We start from the raw sequence: 14,459 nt of genomic DNA, 5'->3' as shown, positions 1-14,459 counted from the left end.
TTTTTGAGCCGTTTTAGATCATCAATCTTTGTTCTTTTTTCAATTTGCTTTTTTTTAACAGATTTAATGAATAAATTTAAGGTTTCAATATTTGTTTTCTTTCAAAAAGTTTCAATATTTCATACGTTCTACTAAAAAGTTTTTCTACTGAAATTTTTTTTAGATAATTATGTTTATTTTATTTAAATTAAGAGTTTTTTTTAAATTTAATGTATTGTTTATTTATTTTATTATTTCCTACATGTAATTATCTTATTAGGTTATCTAAGTAATAAATTATATCTCATTAAAAATATTCCACATATGAAATTCCACATCACCCCTGTTAACTTTTTTAGTGGTATTTTCATTAAATTTATTAGAAAAAACAGATTGAAAAAAAAAGAACAAACATTGATGGCCAAAAAAGTCTCAAAAATACAATTAGGGTCATTTTGACAAAACATGCAAACGTTAATGGCTAAATTTATCATTAAGCCTATTTTAATAATTTATACTTTAAAACGCAAAAATCAAAAGCACCTAAACCCAACGTTTGTGTTTGGGTGGAAAAATGTCCCAAATGTGTATTCCCAAATGTAACTTAAGTTGACAAATTTTGACGAAAACTACCAACGACATAATAATGACTGGACTAAGATTTTTGGATTAACAACATATTTTAAAAAATTTTAAGGAAAATGTTTTTAAGTATATTTTTAATAAATTTTAATTAATTAAAATATTTAAAATAATTGTGGTCAAGTTTAAAAATTTAGGTTTAATGCATAATTTGGTACTTGGGTTTGGCTTCCTAATATAGTATTGTGTATTTTTGGGTCTAATTGAACATGTATTTGACAAAAATTTTGGTACATGAAGATAACAATGCTAACTTTTTAGTGTTCAATTTAAGTTTTAGATGTGATTTGATGAAAATTCATAATTAGCTAATAATATTAGTAATTAACTTTCATCAAATCAACCCAAAAACATAATTAAATCACATTCATAGACTATATTTGACAATTAAATGCAAAATTAAGTAAACTCACAATTAACACTAAATCTATTTTATTAACAAAATTATGATAGATTCAAATTTAATAATATTAATAATTAACTTTCATCAAATCAACCTTAAAATCCAGACTAAACACTAACAATTTAACATTTTTACTTTTAAGTACCACAATATATAATTTTTATTAAATACAGACACTAAATTAAACCAAAAAATAAGATAAGTACTACATTAACAAAATGTCAAACTTGACTATTTCAATAAATTGATTGGGGAATAAGTTTAACATTTTTTAAAAATAATTTCAAATTCTATCTTGAGTCAAATATCCAAATTCTATTAATTATGTTATTTTCTTTTAATGCACTCTAATAAATGAAATTTACCCTTTATCGAATTTTTTTTTCTTTTTTTGGTGGAAAACATAAAAATAGAATTACATCAAGTTGAATTGAACAAAAACATCATTAGTCTTATCTTGCCAAAGGAGCTCTAAGATTTCAATTAGGGCACTATCATAAATTTGAAGACTTGATTTCCCCGCTAGACTCAGTTTTGCCAAACAATCTGCAACTTTGTTAAAATCTCCAGGGACATATCGGATGCACCATTGCCCTTATGTTTCCATAATTCTTTGAACTCTCCTTATTACAATAATACCATATGCTATCATCAAATTTTCTTGTACGACCTTGGAAACCTCCAAATTATCTGTCTGAATTGTGGCCCTTTTAAATCATTTACTGAGCATCATGAGTAAACCATCCAAGATTCCCTATATTCCACTTCGAAGACTGAACATAGTCCCGCGAAATAATTAAACGCCAAGATCCAATTCCCTTGTTGATCATGTAAAACACTCCCAGCAGAAGCACTTCCATCACTACTAACAACTACACCATCAGTGAAAAAATTCACCCATGTATTGATCATGGGTAATTGAGAAGCAATACTTTGAGGGGAGGGTTGATTGCTTCTGTGATTGAGATCAAACTGCTGCACCCAACTAATGGAAGCCTTAACAGTCTCAGTAGTCGTCCAAGTGATGTCTTCAAAGATGAATAGATTCCTGCTTTTCTAAATACACCAAGCAATTAGATCGAAGAGACAAAATCAAATTACCTCTCGTTCAGATAGTCGCACATGAGAGCCAAGATTATGCCTAAAAGAAACATTAATTAATTATGCTTTGGGCTAATTGCATTAATATATAAAAATACAAGTTTTCATTTTTTTACTAAAAACAAACGATTCTATCAAAATTAATCTACAATTTTGAAAGTATCATTTTATTAAATTAAGTTTAATTAATTTTACTTTTAACTATCTATATTATTATTATTTAAGTGTTTTTCTATGTCACGTTCAAGCAGATTACCAACTTGATTAAGAAATTATGAATAGAGGTGAACAAAATCCGATTCGATTTGAAAATTTTGATAAAAAATTTAAATTTTGAATTAAATAGTTCGAGTTATTCAAATCAATTCGAATAAAAAATCAAATTTTTTGGTTTAACTTGAATATTAATTACACAATTCGAGTTAACCGAAAATCTGAATAAAAAAAAAGGCAAAACTACGTTGTTTTGATAAATGTTTATATTTTCTAAAGTTAAAAGTCAAAACCATTAAGTTAAAAGGCAACCATTATATTGTTTATGTAGTTAAATAATCTTGTACTTTGTCTACTAGTTAAATAATCGGTTCATGTGAACGTAACATTGAGTATAAATAATAGGATTCGTTAACTCGACTTGATTTGACTCGAAATTTTTTTACTCGATTCGATTTGATTCGAAAAATTTCAAATTGAGTTCGGTTGCTAAAATAGAATTCATCAACTTGACTAACTGGAATTTTTTGACTCGACTCGATCGAATACTCACCCCTAATTACGTATATGTCTTTCTGTAATTAAAATAGGTTATATTATTTGAAGACATTTTAGTTTTTTTTAATAAAAACTAATTAAAATATACATATGGTGGGATTTGAACCCGCTCCAATTGGATTAATATTTTGTTTGGAGTTGAAAAAAATATTCATATAATTTTTTAAAATTAAATACAAACTCTTGTTAAAATTTAGCATTGTTTATTTTTTAATAATACAAAAATTAATTTAATTCATTTAATATTGGAAGGATTAGTTTGATTTAATCCATATAATATATCTGTAAATATTGAGAATTAAGAAAAAAAGATTAAATTAATACAATGTTTAAACATTGAGTTATAGCTATAATAAGATTGGTTGAGTCTGGGAGTGAATAAACTGAATAGCTTGGGGACTCGAGAGTTCAAATAGAACCAAGAATGAACTCGCCTTATTGATCGTCAAGAGTAACGGACATGTTGATAAAAAAAAGGTTATTAGAGTGTTGTCACTTTGCCCATTTATAATACCGTATTTGCATTTGTCTCTATTAAGAAAAGAAAAAATGAAAACAATATACCAAAAGACCCAAATTTTCAAAATAACAATCAAATTCCTCAAAAATAAAAAAAAATCATTTCATTAATTCAACCAAATTTCAATTCTAACAACTTCAATTAAAAAAACAAAGTTTGAATTTGTTTCATCAATGGCAGTTAACTGAAGCTAACAAAAAAAAATTTATTCAGATATATCAAGTTATTAATCATTTTAAATATATATTAAAAAAAGTAATGTATTAAATTATAAATATAATTTTTTAATAAAATATTTTTATTTCTAATTTACACATTATGCATTGAATTATATCTTTATGTAAAAATAGAATAAAATGAACTCGATATGTAAACATTGAACTTGAAGATTAAATTTGTTATTATACTATATTTAAAATTTATCTCATTATTTCTTTATTAACTATTTAACAACAGGCGACCAAATATACAATTATTTTATAATTTGGATGAAATCAATATTAATAATTAAGTAATTATTAATATAATTTACCTTATTTTAAAAAAAATCAACCATCAAAATTCACTTTATGTTTCTATTTATATTAAAAAATATATAAAAATTAATAACAAAAAAAAAAGATAAAGTTTTTAGAAAAAAAATGCACGCCACGTTATTTAATTATGTTAAAATATTTTTAAGGAAAATAAAAATATTTTAAGTTAATGTTTGGCTGTAATTTCAAAAATTAGCATTAATATGAGTTTAGGTTATTTAAGGATTTCGTGTTTTGGATAATTTCTTATTTCCGAGCTGTCAATCATTTTTCTTCTCCTCCCGTTAGCCCCCCACGAACTTAGGCAAAGCAGAGGCTAGAGAGATGTCGGCGGCGGCGGCGACGAGCCGAGCGACTCGACGGATGGGAGCCGAGGATGAGAAGCTAGTGTTCGAAACGACGGAAGGAATCGAGCCGATATTGAGTTTCGATCAGATGGGACTAAAAGACGATCTCCTCCGTGGAATCTACAATTACGGCTTCGAAAAGCCATCTGCTATCCAGCAGAGAGCCGTCATGCCGATAATCAATGGCCGCGACGTCATTGCCCAAGCTCAGTCTGGTACCGGTAAAACCTCCATGATTGCCCTCACCGTTTGCCAAGTGGTTGACACAGCTAGCAGAGAGTACGTTTTAATTTTAAATCGTTTACAAAAAAGAGAGAGTCGTTTTTCTGTTCATTTAAATGTGTTGCGATGTCGATTTCGTGCGTTATTTTGTGAAAGCTTTAAATCTTAGACACCCGATTGCTAAACTCTAAATTTGAAATAGATTGGAGAAAAATTAGTCGGTTTCTGTTGATTTAAATGCGTTGAAAGCTTTAATAGTTCTTCGCGAACATAATGGCTAAATCCTGAATTTGAAACACATTCGAGAAAAATTAGTCGATTTCTGTTGCTTTAAATGTGTTGAAAGCCTTAATAATTCTTCGCGAACTTAATGGCTAAATCCTGAATTTGAAACACATTCGAGAAAAGTTAGTCGTTTTCTGTTGATTTAAATGTGTTGTGATATCGATATCGTACACTTTTTTGTGAAAGCTCTAATTCTTAGATACCAGAATGCTAAAACCATAATTTTGAAACACATTCGATAACGATGTGAAAATGTGATACTTTTGGAAATGGTAAAAATTCTGTTACAGGCTTACAGCCTTGAGCTGACACTTCAAATCTTGTGATTGATTCCCTAGAATTAATTGGAAATTTATTTTTTATATAGTTTGAAGCATGAATTGTCCTTGCATCTTCAGTTTTCTTTATATTGTGAACTGGTTTTATTTCAGGGTTCAAGCATTGATCTTGTCACCCACGAGGGAACTGGCTTCACAAACGGAGAAAGTGATACGGACAATTGGTGATTTCATGAACATACAAGCGCACGCATGTATTGGAGGCAAAAGTGTGGGTGAAGATATAAGAAAGCTAGAAAATGGAGTTCATGTAGTGTCGGGAACACCTGGTAGAGTTTGTGATATGATCAAACGAAGAACCCTACGTACAAGGGCTATTAAACTATTGATTCTTGATGAATCTGATGAGATGTTGAGCCGAGGGTTCAAAGATCAAATTTATGATGTTTACCGACATCTTCCACCAGAACTTCAGGTACCTTCCTCAATTTCTTAAGAAAGCTAGAAAATTCCTTGCTGTTTTCTTGCTTGCTTTTACAATTTTAGAATCTATTTTGAGTTGTCTTGCTGCTGTTATCATGCAACATTCTTGTTGCTTTAGTTAGACCTATCAATTAGGCGGGTTGGGTTTGTTTCCAGTCAGGTGAATTTGAGTCGGATCAATATGGAATTTAAAAGTTTCATGTTATTACGGGTTTAGATCAGTTTCAGATTTTGGTTTATTTCAAATTCGAATCATGTTGAGTTTGAGCAATTAGAGCTTGCTAATTGGTTTTTCAGTTCAGGTTTCATTCGGATTTGACACTCCAGTTTGGGTTAGATGGAGCCGGGTTCTTTTACTTTTAATGGTCAAATTAGGTTGGGTTGAGTTTGGATTTGAATTAGTTAGGTTGGGATTTTGGGTTCGGTTTAGAATGGATAGGTCTAGCTGTAGGATGTCTACAAGCTTTTTTCTTTTCTCTTTCTTTATCCTTAACTGATTTTTATGTTGTTGAACTTGATTTTCTATTAATGAATTCTTGTAGGTTTGTTTGATATCTGCTACCCTCCCTCATGAAATATTGGAAATGACGAGCAAATTTATGACTGATCCTATAAGGATCCTCGTGAAGCGTGATGAATTGACTCTGGAGGTAATCAAATGCTATTATGCTAATGAGATTTTCACAGCTTCTACTTAGAGGATTTGATGCAAGCATATCTTCTGTTTTTCGTTATTACAGGGAATTAAGCAGTTTTTTGTAGCAGTTGAAAGGGAAGAGTGGAAGTTTGATACACTATGTGATCTTTACGACACGTTGACAATCACTCAAGCTGTTATTTTCTGCAATACAAAACGAAAGGTCTCTTCTGGAGTCTCTAAGCATGTATTTTCAGATTTGCTTTTCGACATAGGAATAAAATAAAAAGCTTCTTTAACTGTGTTCTGAAGTAATTCTTTTATTCAGGTTCTTGGATTTCATGCTTTGATCTTGACGCTTGTCTTCGTGATTTCTGCATTTGAAATAGGTCGATTGGCTAACTGAGAAGATGCGTAGCAATAACTTTACGGTATCCTCAATGCATGGAGATATGCCTCAGAAGGAAAGAGATGCGATTATGTCTGAGTTTCGGGATGGTGCAACCCGTGTTCTTATCACTACAGATGTTTGGGCCAGGGGACTTGATGTTCAGCAGGCAAGTCTTTAGGAGTGCTTTCGATGTCACCTTTTCGGATGTACTTTTGCTTCTAGTTGAGTTGTTTAATATTTTTAGACATGAACATATAGTTTGATGTTCAGTGGTTGTAATGGAACCGGAATGCATGGGTCTACTTCCCGTGTAGCGCGGGCATAAAATGCCCTTGAGATTAAGGTTACAGAAAATATGAGTGCGTATAATGTGCTTATTTTTCTATGATTGAAATTTTACTAAATTTACCTTGTCTCAGGTGTCTCTGGTGATCAATTATGACCTGCCAAACAATCGAGAGCTTTACATCCATAGGATTGGACGTTCTGGTCGATTCGGACGAAAGGTAATTTCTTTTGCTATTTAAGATCCTATTCCCACTTTCAAGTGGAAACGGTTACTGTATGTTCTGACTGTATTGTTGCTTCGCAGGGTGTTGCTATTAATTTCGTGAAAAGTGACGACATCAAGATTCTTAGAGACATAGAGCAGTACTACAGTACCCAGATCGACGAAATGCCAATGAATGTCGCGGATCTGATATGAGAAATGCTTTCATAAGTGCTTGGATCGGAACTTGAAGGGTACGGTTGAACATTTTCCATGTTGTTGGTGTAATCGAATCATCTATCTAGTTGCATGTTTGTGTGTGATTGGGTTTGTATGCTACGCGGAGGTCGATTAACTGAATGCTTGTCGTAACAGGTTAAGCATTTAACTATCAAAACACAGTGATTGTCGTGCATTTCTTCACTGTTGTATGTATGTGTAGTTGGATTGCTCAAATTTCTGGAGTTTTATTTATTATTACCAAGAGTTTGTTAGGGATTTTAAAGGGTTTTGAAGTCTCATCCCACTTCTTCGCCATTTATTTTTATGGTTTTGGAGTTTGAATTTGTTCATATTTGTTTCTCAACTTTTTCTACTCTATGCTTCATTTAAGAACATGACTTTGAAATCTTAGATTTGAATTTGATCTATTATATGAATTTACTTAGGAATTGTTATTATGAATATTATATTTATGTGTTACTTAATTTACATTATTTTTTAAGGTAAATTACATCAACAGTCACTTAATTTTGAGGTAGTTGACAAAACAGTCAATTTAATTTTAATTTAGTCACTCAACTCTTAAAAAATAATTAAACAGTTACTATCATTACAGATATAACAAAAAGCTGACGTGGCCTGTTAACGCTTTCTTGTGGCTTGTTATCTTGCTATGTTGGTATGCCACGTGAAAATGACAAAAAAGAAAAAAAAAAGAAAAAACTCAGATCTGAAGAAAAAAAAAACTATGGGAAAGCTCTCTTTTTTTTTCTTCTTCTTTGTGTTGAATGTTTTTCCTTTTCACCTTATTTGCTTCCTCTGTCTAATCACTTTGAATTGAAGAGAAGACAATAAAAAGAAATTGAAACCAAAATTAAGATTTAGAAACTAAAAAAATATTAAAAACCCATATCTTTCTTTCTTTCCCTTGCTTTATTCTTCTTATTGTTTGTTTTTTTGTTCTGGTTACTTATGTATTGTTATTGACCAAAAATAAGCAAAGAAGCCTTTTTTTTCTTTTTTTGTGATTTAGTATTTCATGAAGAAGTTTATCTACAAAGTTTAGCCTTGGAAAAATTAGTGAAGTATATATTTGGCTGTGCAAGTGTTGGGGGAGGTTGAAATTTATCCACAATAGCAGCAACTAAAGAAAGAAGAAGAATATTGGGGAAAAAAACCTTAACCTAGTTTAATGGCGGTGCAATTTTCTTCTATTATTAGGATTTTTTTTTCAATTTCTTCTTAAATTGGGTGGGTTTCCACTGTGGACATTAACTGGCCACGTCACTTATCCTATTAGGTTTATAACGGAAACTATTAATAAGTGATTGATTTGTCATTTTTCGGTAACATCAGTGACTGTTTTGTTATTTTTTGAAAGTTGAATGACTGAATTGAAACAAAAGCGACTGTTGATGTAATTTACCGATTTTTTAAAGGCAAATTTTATTGTTGAACCCTTATAATACAAAAACTTGAAACCTCTCAAGACTCAAAACGAATAATGTAAAATATCAATAATTATATTTTATTCAAAAAATGTAATAATATGTAGTCGTATCATATAATGCTCATGGGTGATGCCATGGCATAATCATATCACAATTTATAATAGCGATTTGCCCTTTTTATTTAACATGCCAAAAGTTCGATTGTTGGAACAAAAACTATAAGCGAAAGACTATGTGACTAAATGGCAACCCAGCTTTTGAAAGCCACAAATAGAACACAAGTTCTAACCAACTTGAGGTTATTATATAAAAAGATCTAATTCTTTCCTTCCCATCTTCCAATTCCCACATCTATGGCTTCCACAGAATGGTAGTTTCAGCAATCATTGATGTCACAACATAAGGATCCATGTTAGACGCTGGCCTTCTATCTTCGAAGTAGCCTGTCAGTGTAAATTACATACATTACATGTTAAAAGACAGAAATTCAACTTAAAAAAAAAAACAAAAAGCTCAACGTTTACTTGGAGTAGACCTGTCCATGGGCCGGGTGGCCCAGCCCGGCCCGACAGCCCGCCCGAAATATGGGAGGGTTTGAGTAAAAATATAGGCCCGAAATATAGGCTTGGGCAAAAATTTAGGCCCATTTAAAAAATGGGCCAAGCTTCGGGCAAGATTTTTTTAGCCCGGGCCCGGTCCAGCCCGGCCCAAAAAATATTAAATATATATTTTTTATTTTTAAAATATAATAGTTTTTTATTTTAAGTTTATTTACTTTCATTTCCTTGACTAGTGTTACAAAATAATAATAATAAAACATCAAGTTTGTTTTACTAATCAAATGTTAGATTTTGTTACAACAATTAATACAATTAATACAATTGATAATTTGATAAATTTACTAATCAAATGTTAGATTTTATTATAACAATTAATACAATTAATACAATTAATAATTTGATAAATTTACTAATCAAATATTAGATTTTATTACAACAATTAATACAATTAACAATTAATAATTTGATAATTTTACTAACAATTAATTTTAACAACAATTAGTTTTAATTTTATTAAAAAATTAATTTTAATTTTAATTAAAAATAGGCCGGGCCCGGGCCCGAGCCTAGTAAACGGGCTGAAATTTTTTGTGGGCCCGGCCCGAACCCGGCCATGGACATGTCTAACTTGGAGATCCGTGAGTAACAAATATGTGTATGATTTGATTTTTCTAAGTTTTTTTATGTATTTGTATCATTTCTGGAAGTTATGTTCTCATATTCATGAGTCAAACACGAGTATTTCAAAGAAAATGAAGCATCAAGAGATGTTTACCTTTTCCTGCCTTCTCGGTGTCACGGCCAACCCGGATAGAGGCTCCTCTGTTTGCAACGCCCTGGAGTTCGGATATTACAAGCACAATTAATCTTAATAATGAGAAAATGGAGATGTATTATTTGTATTAAAATACTGTAAACAAGGGAATATATATATTAATATATTACATATACATAAGCATGTAGCAGCAGCAGCACATTTGTGGAAACATATATATTTAATGTTAACTTACCCAAGAAAATGAATTGATATCTTCAGTTTCATGGCGACCAGTGAGGCGTCTGTCATTACCCTCTCCATAGGCAGCAATGTGCTGCTTGTGGCGCAAACCCAGCTTCTCGATTGCCTTCCTAATCACATTAATGCCGCCATCATTTCTCATCGACTTGGTGCTGAAACCAATAGTTTAATTCAATCAATTAACTCAACAGAATGAATCTATGTACTTAAAAAGTTTAGTGCTCGTTGATTTAGTATCTACCTATAGTTAGTATGAGCCCCAGCACCATTCCAGTCCCCCTGATGATAGAAGAGAAATGCAGACCAAGAAAAATAACTAAAAGAACTTAAAAAGGAAAAGAAAATTTGATGAATTTAATGGAAAAGGTTGTGTGAATAAAACAAACTGGAATTGGTTTGGGATCGAAGGAAAGAACAACGCCGGCGATTTCCGTGATTCGCTGTTCGAAAAATAATACCAAATATGTTATGTACATACATTAAAAGGGAAAATTCATTAGTACATGGATCATATATACCTCGAGTATGTATCTAGCAACCCATAATTGATCCCCTGCTGATATTCCAGTGGCAGGACCAACTTGGAACTCCCACTGTTTAAACCATTAGATCATTCATGGAAAATGAAGGTCCATAAAAAATAATAAATAAATAAAACATCCTAGCTTAATTTTTTAACGAAGTTTAAAACTCACCTGAGCAGGCATAACCTCACCGTTGATACCACTTATGTTTATGCCAGCATAGAGACAAGCTTTATAATGGGCGTCCACAATGTCCCTACCAAAGGATTTGTCAGCCCCTACTCCGCAGTAGTATGGACCCTGAATGCATTGATACAATACTCGGTTTAGGTGATGACATACGGTGAATCTGAATTTAAGGATTACAATGCACAGTATAATCTACTTTAACTAACGCCATCTTAGTCCAAGAATATAGTAAAAACATTTGCAGTGTGTTATATGTACCTGTGGGCCAGGAAATCCTCCAACAGGCCAGCCCAGAGGCCACCTTGTATCTTTTTGAAGAAGAGTGTATTCTTGCTCGATTCCGAACCTGATTTCAGCCAATGAGATATAATACAAAGAAAAGGGAACGAAATGCAGCAACATTGACTTTTCCAAATATTAGCAATGTGAAATATATTATAGAAAGTAAGACACTATGGTCTTTAAATGAAGGTCTTTAACTCTCAACAAAGTATGTCATTGAACTCGATAAATGATAGAAAAACAATTAACTTAAGAATATAAAAGGAAATGAAATTGATAAATAAAGATTTGATAAAATTGTCAAAGTCACACACTGCAAAGAAAGTCCTTGTTGCTTTGTGTTAAGGCGTGATCCAACAAGCAAAGACTTTTAAGGCGAGATGAAAATGAAAGTCTGTGTTTTATTCGAAGAGTTCACTTTTGAGCCCTGCCCAAACCCAAAATAAGTTCCTATTAAAAGGGCCATTATGTTTAATCATTGGCCTACTTTCTATGCTTCATATGGAAAAAATAACATTCAGGTTAATTATGTACCCACCATGTTCATATTAAATTAGATTAAATAAAAATATTGGGTTTTGAAAAATATATAAAATATGAACATAAGAGAGTGTAGGATAGTTATTTAAATTACATAAAGAATAATGTTTATTGTACGTACAACCATTATATTCTATTTATTTGAATATGAAATTTTGGAAGGTGAGGTGAAGGCTCATTTTCTAATTCTGACCTTTTTAGTTTGCTGAAATCAACACACCAGTTAGCCACTCGTGACCAGCAGGTGGTGGTCTTATTCACTGGTTTTTATTATCAAGTTTACTTTGACTTTAAAAAGTCAAGAGATTCCATGGATTTGGAAATGGTTTAGAAACCCTTCTTTTAAAAATAATTAAAGAAAAATAATAAATAAATTTACCAAGGTTCTTCGGCAGCAACGTCAGGGTGATTAAAGATTTTGTCTGCATTGAATCTCTTGTTGGTGGGAATGGGATCGCCGGCTGGAGTATAAGTATCGCACATAACCTATTATCCATTTTGCACATTATTAAATAAAATATTATTATATTATACCTACTATGGCCAAAAAAAATGATAATTAGATAATTTTTTTAATTAAAAGTCACATTACATTTAAATCGAGTCCAAATAAGATACTACTGACAATCTTTATTTATGGTGGATATGAATAATTTAATTTCTTGAAAAAGTTATCCAAATTTTAAAAAGAAAATAAGTTCCTTTCTTAGAATATTTTAGCTTTCTTTTTATACCAAATTAATAGGAAAAGGTTGTATGAGATAATGACGCACATCGTCGTCTGTATTCATTTTCCAATTGTTTAATGTCTCACTAATATTTTCATTCTAAATTTCAATATTTTCATCCTAAAAAAATTCAAATCTAAATAAAAATTCTAAAACTAAAAATGAAATAACTAATGTGACATTCAACCATTGAAAAAGATAATCTCTCTATTCCGTACAATCTAATAACAATCCCCGTACTCTATTAAAGATTCCATTTTAATACATTTAATTCTATGTACAATAATAATAGCAATAGTAATAGAAATCTACTATGATGTTAATAGTAGTCGATTTATATGCAAATATTTTGCTAAAAAGTATTATGCTATATTATATTTTAGTTTGATATAAACTTTATTTTTATAATATCATTAATTAATGTAAGAATATTTTTTCCTTAAAAACATCAAACCTTTTTTAAATTAAACATCCCTCAAGTTTAATATGAACCATGAGATTTTGAGGGCGTATTCATTGACATTACGGCGTTTCCTTTTCCTCCATACTAATTAATGCAAACAACACAGAAAATCACGAGAGAAAAGGAAAGAATTAATTACCAAGATGTTGCTTCCTCCTCTAAATGGATCCCTGAATACGGCTTGAGGGCTGAGTAATTCAGTCAAATTCACACCAAAACATAATAATCATTATTATTTTTATTATAATCAAAGGATATTCACTGAATCTTAATCGATAAATATGATCTAATGTAAAAGATCCAAGAAAAAAAAATAAATAAAACGTACCGAAGAATGACTTCGCTATCGTCACCAGGAGCCTGATCGGTGCTCGAACCATCAAAATTCCATAAGGGAAGTTTCGCAGGATCAGTCACTGGTTCAGGCAAAGTCTGTAAAAGCAATTCTTTATATAGTAAAACAATTTGAAAAATATTCAACAAAATTCAAAAGTTCGAACACTAAAAACGCACTCTAGCTTTGCTCCTCAAATCCTTACCGGATCCCCCGATCCTGAAATAGAATTAGAAAAATCGTTTCAAAAAAAAAATACTGGAAATCATATTATATTATTCTGAGATTATAACATAAATGGAAGAGGTCAGATTAAGCAACCATAAATATTCAGCTATAGACTTTCTGGTGGTTTCGTTGAGGTCGAATTTGATGAAACTGTTGATGAGAGACATGGCTACTGCAGAGTGTGTTTGGAGAGAAAGAAAGTTCAAGAGAAACAAATTGAGAGAGAAAATGGATGGAGAATTTTGATTGGTTAGTAGCTTTAAATAGAGGAAGATGGAAAGTTCTAAGAAAAATATATGGAAATAAAAAAGATACTTCTATTGGCTACGGAATCTTCAATGTAAAAAATGAGAGAATCAAGGTGTGTGCCAGTTGTGCCCGCCAATTCCATGCTTTTTCAAAATTGTTGGAAAACCCCTAAATGCTTATGGAAAGGGTAAATTCCACAAATGGTTACTTAAAAGATTGAATTTCTAAAAAATACTCTTTTTTTTAATTAAAATTATTTAATTAGTGTTATGAATATCTTATTAAGTAGATATCTACCATGATTAAAATAAAGTTTTAATGTACTTTAAATTCTAATAGTTATTAGAATTATATATATATACTTCTTTTATATTTCTTATGCCTATAAATAGAGACTCTGATAAAGCATTGTAATAATCCATTTTGATCAATAAAGTACATTCTCTATTGTTTTCATATTTTCTTTGTTCTCTCTCTTTATTTTATAACATGTTATCAGCACAATCTTACTCAAAGTGATAGTTCCTTTTATTGACGATCAAATCTACTCTTCATGATTTTTAATATCTTTGACGGCAAGATGCAA

At 30.9% G+C, this 14,459-nt stretch overlaps 2 protein-coding genes across 2 annotated transcripts; one reads left to right on the top strand and one right to left on the bottom strand.

Annotated features, from left to right (window-relative positions):
- Positions 1-4,186: 4,186 nt before the first annotated feature.
- Positions 4,187-7,590, top strand: LOC107920423 (eukaryotic initiation factor 4A-3). Its single transcript, XM_041110201.1, has 7 exons — positions 4,187-4,578; positions 5,238-5,559; positions 6,110-6,217; positions 6,308-6,427; positions 6,594-6,761; positions 7,015-7,101; positions 7,188-7,590. Exons 1-7 carry the CDS (start codon positions 4,277-4,279, stop codon positions 7,299-7,301), a joined length of 1,221 nt encoding a protein of 406 aa, XP_040966135.1. The 5' UTR covers positions 4,187-4,276; the 3' UTR covers positions 7,302-7,590.
- A 1,219-nt stretch (positions 7,591-8,809) lies between these two features.
- Positions 8,810-13,989, bottom strand: LOC107918985 (glutamine synthetase nodule isozyme). The gene is made up of 13 exons (XM_016848534.2): positions 13,718-13,989; positions 13,576-13,615; positions 13,391-13,494; positions 13,202-13,250; positions 12,251-12,357; positions 11,308-11,395; positions 11,032-11,160; positions 10,855-10,929; positions 10,723-10,776; positions 10,578-10,615; positions 10,329-10,488; positions 10,094-10,154; positions 8,810-9,201 (listed from the first exon to the last, which is right to left on the bottom strand). Exons 1-13 carry the CDS (start codon positions 13,789-13,791, stop codon positions 9,110-9,112), a joined length of 1,071 nt encoding a protein of 356 aa, XP_016704023.1. The 5' UTR covers positions 13,792-13,989; the 3' UTR covers positions 8,810-9,109.
- Between the last annotated feature and the right edge of the window lie 470 nt (positions 13,990-14,459).

Source organism: Gossypium hirsutum, chromosome D13 (genome assembly GCF_007990345.1).
Source record: "Gossypium hirsutum isolate 1008001.06 chromosome D13, Gossypium_hirsutum_v2.1, whole genome shotgun sequence".
NCBI classification, from domain to species: Eukaryota; Viridiplantae; Streptophyta; class Magnoliopsida; order Malvales; family Malvaceae; genus Gossypium; species Gossypium hirsutum.
The sequence above is the reverse complement of the archived record's forward strand: the minus strand, read 5'-3'. Positions and strand labels throughout refer to the sequence as shown.

Coding starts and splice junctions, on each gene's coding strand:
- LOC107920423 (XM_041110201.1), top strand. CDS start 4,277: ATGTCGGCGGCGGCGGCGACGAGCCGAGCGACTCGACGGATGGGAGCC. Junction 4,579..5,237: donor GTTGACACAGCTAGCAGAGA/GTACGTTTTAAT, acceptor GTTTTATTTCAG/GGTTCAAGCATTGATCTTGT. Junction 6,762..7,014: donor GGGGACTTGATGTTCAGCAG/GCAAGTCTTTAG, acceptor ACCTTGTCTCAG/GTGTCTCTGGTGATCAATTA.
- LOC107918985 (XM_016848534.2), bottom strand. CDS start 13,791: ATGTCTCTCATCAACAGTTTCATCAAATTCGACCTCAACGAAACCACC. Junction 11,396..12,250: donor GTTGCTGCCGAAGAACCTTG/GTAAATTTATTT, acceptor GGCTGAAATCAG/GTTCGGAATCGAGCAAGAAT. Junction 10,489..10,577: donor GGGGCTCATACTAACTATAG/GTAGATACTAAA, acceptor TATTGGTTTCAG/CACCAAGTCGATGAGAAATG.